The sequence below is a fragment of the Salvia miltiorrhiza genome, chromosome 4, assembly GCF_028751815.1.
Source record: "Salvia miltiorrhiza cultivar Shanhuang (shh) chromosome 4, IMPLAD_Smil_shh, whole genome shotgun sequence".
Classification (NCBI taxonomy): Eukaryota; Viridiplantae; Streptophyta; class Magnoliopsida; order Lamiales; family Lamiaceae; genus Salvia; species Salvia miltiorrhiza.
Window position 1 is genome coordinate 30,989,781 of NC_080390.1, and position 5,386 is coordinate 30,995,166.

A 5,386-nucleotide genomic window follows, 5' to 3' on the forward strand; every position below is an offset into this window, starting at 1 on the left:
TCCCTCCGTCCCAATATTGTTGGCCACATTCTTTTCGGCACGGAGATTAAGAAAGTGTAGTTAGTGGAGATTAAGTGTAATCCTACAATTTAATGTATTTTGTGAAATTTAATTAAATTATTAATTAAGTCTTCTAATATGTGTCTTCTTCTCCATTTTCCGGCCGACAGCAACGCCGGCGGCGCCGGCGATGGCGACAATGGCCCCAATTTTTCTGGCTATGTTTTGTCACCAAAAAACCAAAAACCAAAAAATCAAAACCAACAGCCCCTCCAAACTCTAGATCCCCCAAATCCAGAGCCTAGAACCCCAAATCAACGTCTGTGTTGTGGCAAAATCCAGACCAAATTCGCCAAGCAAATCCAGAACCAGAGAACTAGGCCAAAAAACATTCAAACCAAATTCATCTGGCAAACCAAGAAACCAATTCAAAACCATAGAAATTGAGCAGAGAAGAGGGCGACGACGACGCAGACAGCCCTAAACCCCCAAATCGCGCGGTGAGGGGGAAGGGTCGCAGCCGCCGCCGCCTGAAAGCCCTAGCTCCCAAATCACGCCACCTCTCTAATTGGAGACAGAGGGAGATGCGAGACACAGTGAAGACGCGAGGGAGATGGGAGATGCGAGATGCGAGACAGAGGGAGATGGTCGAGAGAGGCGGCGGCCATGGGGGTCGCGGCGGAGGGAGGCAAGTGAATATGCGAGGGAGGGGGAGGCTGAGAGAGAGATAGAGAGAGAGCAAGGGGGTGGCGAGGGGGAGAGAGCATACCGATGTTGTCGTCCGGCGAGGTCAGGCGGCCAGCGCAGGGCGGCGGGGTCCAGAAGGGGTGGGCGGCGGGGGTGGGGAAGGCGGTGCGTGTGGTGTGTGTGTGTTTATTTAAAGATGATTTAGGTTGAAGTAGAAATTAATTAATTGAGTTTAATTAAATTAAATGTTTCCTTTTTAAGAAAGTGGCCAACAATAATGGGACAGACCAAAAAGGAAATGTGGCCAACAATATTGGGACGGAGGGAGTAACAACAATGGTATCATTACAAGATTAAAAATGAAAAAAAAAAAAAAAAAAAAAAAAAGAAGTGGAAAGATGCGCTGAAGGGGGAGGGAGCCAAACAAATGAAGATAACATCATGCATTCCAAAAATCGAACACGCAACCTCATAGATAATAGAAAGGCATCCGAACCAGCTAAGCTAATTGCTCAATTGGTAAACACTATATGCCGTTTAATAATTATTCATAAGTTACCGATCCGGGTCAAATTTGACCCGGGTGCAACGTGAACCCAGGTGCACACAAGATTTTGCCTTAATATAAAGCATCTCAACCATCATTTCTTCAAACCTTTAGATCATTTAATCATGTACTATTAGTACATTTTAGCAAGCATCATTAAACTTGGGTTAGGAGTATATAACTTAATTACATCAATATAAGTAGTTAATGCCCATATTTCAACGGTTCGACAGAAATTAAGACACACTACATCAGCTATAGCACACTAAATGTGGCATTCGGCACCGCGCATCACCAAGACACCAACTCATTGCTACTGCCAGTAAACAAGCTTGCCCAACTCACTGCTTATACGGAGCAGACGATAGAGCAGTCCCTTCAGCAATATTGGTAAGACGAGACATTTACATCCCAGATGGGCTACTGAGAAGATGAGTAATCGCGATTTGATTAAGCCGAGACAAATCTTCAATTCTTGACCTGCAAAAATCAAGATTTCCACATTCAGAGTCAAAACACGACGCGTAAGGAAACCAGTGCAAATAGAGAAGATCAACAAGTGCAATTCAAAATGGTCGATTTCGACTATAATGATATCTTGCCAATGAGGGCCAAGAACGAGAAGTTGCAAGCCACATGTTATCATAACATTTTAACTAGCAATTTCATATGCTATTTTTAAATTTATGTTAACTTCTACCAACGCAAACCAGATAATCATTACATACTTAGCAATCAACATCCAAGAACTACACATGTTACACATGCTGCAGATATAGGTTATTAGTCAAAATGCTGAAGGATATAAAAAAAATATCTCCAATCTAGAAGATAAGTCCAAGAACTGATGTATAGTCCAACTTTTTATGTCCTAGTCATGTTAATACAAGTTACCTTCAGACGTGAGGAACGGCGAACAGAAGAAGCAGATCTGGGAGACTGAACTTGATTTCCTTTGCCGACTTTTCTTGAAATGGTATCAGATTCAGCAGATTGTAGTCCCTTCTCTAGGGTAGGTTCATGTCTATGATCGGTTGAAAAAGAAGCTACTGGACCAGAAAGAGAGATTATTGAAGAATCTTGATCAAGAGACAAGCTATGCATAGAAATCCCTTGATAGTCATTATATGTCTTGTTAGAAACATGACCTGCCAAAGACAAAGAGGTATATTTAGACCTATCTTTATTAGATATCAATATACAAGAGATAAATGAAAGACAAAAGGACGTACCCTGTGCTGCCGCCTGTTGAAATCTTTCTCTCATGGTTCTCACAAATTTGAATAGTCCATTACTTTTATTTAACTCGTTCACTAGCTCTTTTGTCCCGCTCAGATGTGGATCACACTTGAGCACTAAATAAAGAGACACTCCAAAAGCAGAATGATAAGATTTTGATCAAAGAAATTTAAAAAAAAAAAAAAAAAAAAAAAAAAAAAAGAAGAAGAAGAAGAAGAAGAAGCTTATTGCTTACAATTGTAGGTCTCATTCTCATGACGAATGACAAAGGAGTACTCTTCATTTGGGTTCTTAGGTCTAATATTTGTGAATATGAATTTTACACCTAGAAGAGAGATAATGGGTGAGAAATATAATCTTGGTGAAAATGATGTCATTAGAATTTCAGCAAGTCTCAGGAGTTTCTTACCATGTCCGCATTCTATACGGAAACCAAGGACCCTGTTATACCAAGAGACAGCCTCCTCTATTTGTTCTTTGTAATCCCTGTTCTGGTTAGACTTTTCCTTGCATGCTGTCAATGCTATTCTCCAAAAGAAAATGCAGATAAGAAGTCAGCTCAAATAAGAGTAGAAGTTGCTGTTTCGGTATTCATGGATGACTGCATGTTCAGATTTTGATAGAATCAATTCATATGTATTCCAATCAATGCATTTTTCTTTTACAATACTCTCATAACTTCATTTGCCTATTAAAAAACCAAAAATGTACACTTCCTAAGATATAAGCACATTTTTCAAGCATAATGGTGTAAAACTTCTGGAAGTAAACGATTGCAATCAGACTATTCAAAAACACACCTTCAGACTGTTGAGAAATAATAGCAGCATATTCATCTTTTCTTTGCCGCTGATCTTTCACAAGTCCTTTTAATTCTTCAACTCTAGCTTTCGTAACAGATGAAGATTCCATGATAGTCATCCGCTTTGCCTCTTTCCGAGTCTTCACTACAGTTGTGGTAACGAAAAGAAGATTAGAACAGACAGCTTAGAAGATGAAGACATTTTATAATCAGTATTTACTAAAACCATCCACAGTTGATGTGGTTAGATGCATCTGCAGATGGCAAATTTCAAGACCATGTGTCACTTTGACAAGTTAGTATCATGAGGCAATTGTTGCTTCCTTGAAATGTGTGCATCGAAAGAAATATTTCCTATTCATTATGAAATTCTGGAAAACAGATATTACACATATAATGTTAGTTTTTGTATTTTTTATTTTTTTTATTTTAGTTTGGGGAGGGGAGTGGGGATTGAAACCTGGTCCTCTCACCCTTACGTGGGTGAGGAATACCACTAGACTAAATGTCTGTGGTCACATAAATTGCTAAGTCGATCACAGATTATTCATTTTTAAATGCAAGTGATAAATTTGTTAGCAGAAGTCACTCTTGTACTTAATTCCTCACAAGATGTCCATTGAGATGGCATGGTTTTAATCAAATTTCTGAGGAGATAAGTACTCTAGACAAATCACCGACTGTGTAGATATTGCTATAGATGCTGAGTATATGATCAATCCCAATTTTAACTACTTGATGAAGGAACATTCCAAAATTATCAATCATTTTGAGAACACAGCACCCTATCAGCACATTGGCTGGCAGAAGACACATTAGTCTACTTGATGTATGTCAATTAAACAGAAACAATATGGTTTGTTCCCCGGAGTCAGCAATTAATTATACAGTTTTAACTAATTCTGTCTTTTCTAATCAAACCATATGATAACTATCTATCGATACTGAGAGCCTAGTATGTGAATCACACAGTTTTCTTGCATATTAGCACCAAATTATGCTCTTACTTTAGAGTAACTGCTTCCACTGCAAGATAGAAGCAGAATGTAATTCAAAGAAAAATGAACTGAATTACAGAATGAATCTTTTCAACCTCTACTGAAAGACTACTGTTTTGAGAAAACCAAACATTTGCTGCATTCGAATAGAGAAAGAGAATAATACCAGCAAGCGCCTTCACCAGAGCATCCTCAGCTTCTCTCAACTCCCCTTTTAGCTTTCCCAATTTCTCTGCCACAGAGAACAGAAACACCACGTTCATGAACAAACTCTAACTAAAAACTTCACAAACCCACGAACTTCTAGAATTACCATAAATCTCATAACTTCGTAATAATACTATAATAAAATCCATTACTTGCTCATTGCCCTAACAATAGAATTCTCTAAAGTAAAATGAAAAGATAGATTAGCAAATTAAACCCTAAAATCCAAGTCCAAAACACACACACACACACACACAATATTGAGATTGCCTTGAAGCTGAATGGTGTTTTGGGCTCCAGACTTAGCGGAATCGAAAAGTTTATGATAAGAGGCGAGCGCATCTTCGACTCTCCGCTGTTGAATTGGGATTTCCCGTTCACACACTAATCGCCTTTCCGCCATTTGTGTTAGCACATTGCTTCCCCCAGAGCTCTGCATCTGACTGTCTGTAAATCGCTAGTGCGAGAGTGAGGCGTTGGATGTGTGTGAGAGAGAGAAAGAGGGAGAAAAGAGGAGATTAGCCCGCCATTTTTTCTTGTTTTTGAATGCATAATCCGTAATTTCACTAGGCAACAACTGGGAAAAAATTAGTAGTACTTCAAAATCTGCTTTCAAGAGATTTTTATTTATTTTTTAATAATTTCCTTCTTCTTTTTCGAACTAATGATTATCTTCTTCTTCTTTCGAGAAAAACAAAAATAAAATCTATAATAACTAAACTTGGGTATTTTTAATATAGTAATGAACTCGATCTGGTATGTTGAATTAATTTATAAATTATCATTAAAAATGTTTAAATGAGTATTAACGAAAATATGATAATCAATACAATCTATCTATGAGTAAAATTTTGAAGTAGTCAAAATGAAGCATAAAACTCAATTTATGGCCACACATTGAAAAAA

General features: G+C 38.1%; 1 protein-coding gene across 1 annotated transcript; it reads right to left on the reverse strand.

Moving 5' to 3' along the window:
• Positions 1 to 1,331: 1,331 nt before the first annotated feature.
• LOC131019886 (kinetochore protein SPC25 homolog) lies at positions 1,332 to 5,083 on the reverse strand. The gene is made up of 8 exons (XM_057948479.1): positions 4,751 to 5,083; positions 4,440 to 4,505; positions 3,274 to 3,420; positions 2,883 to 2,996; positions 2,709 to 2,798; positions 2,467 to 2,589; positions 2,129 to 2,382; positions 1,332 to 1,714 (listed from the first exon to the last, which is right to left on the reverse strand). The coding sequence occupies exons 1-8, from the start codon at positions 4,917 to 4,919 to the stop codon at positions 1,703 to 1,705; spliced, it is 975 nt and encodes a 324-aa protein (XP_057804462.1). The 5' UTR covers positions 4,920 to 5,083; the 3' UTR covers positions 1,332 to 1,702.
• Positions 5,084 to 5,386: the final 303 nt, after the last annotated feature.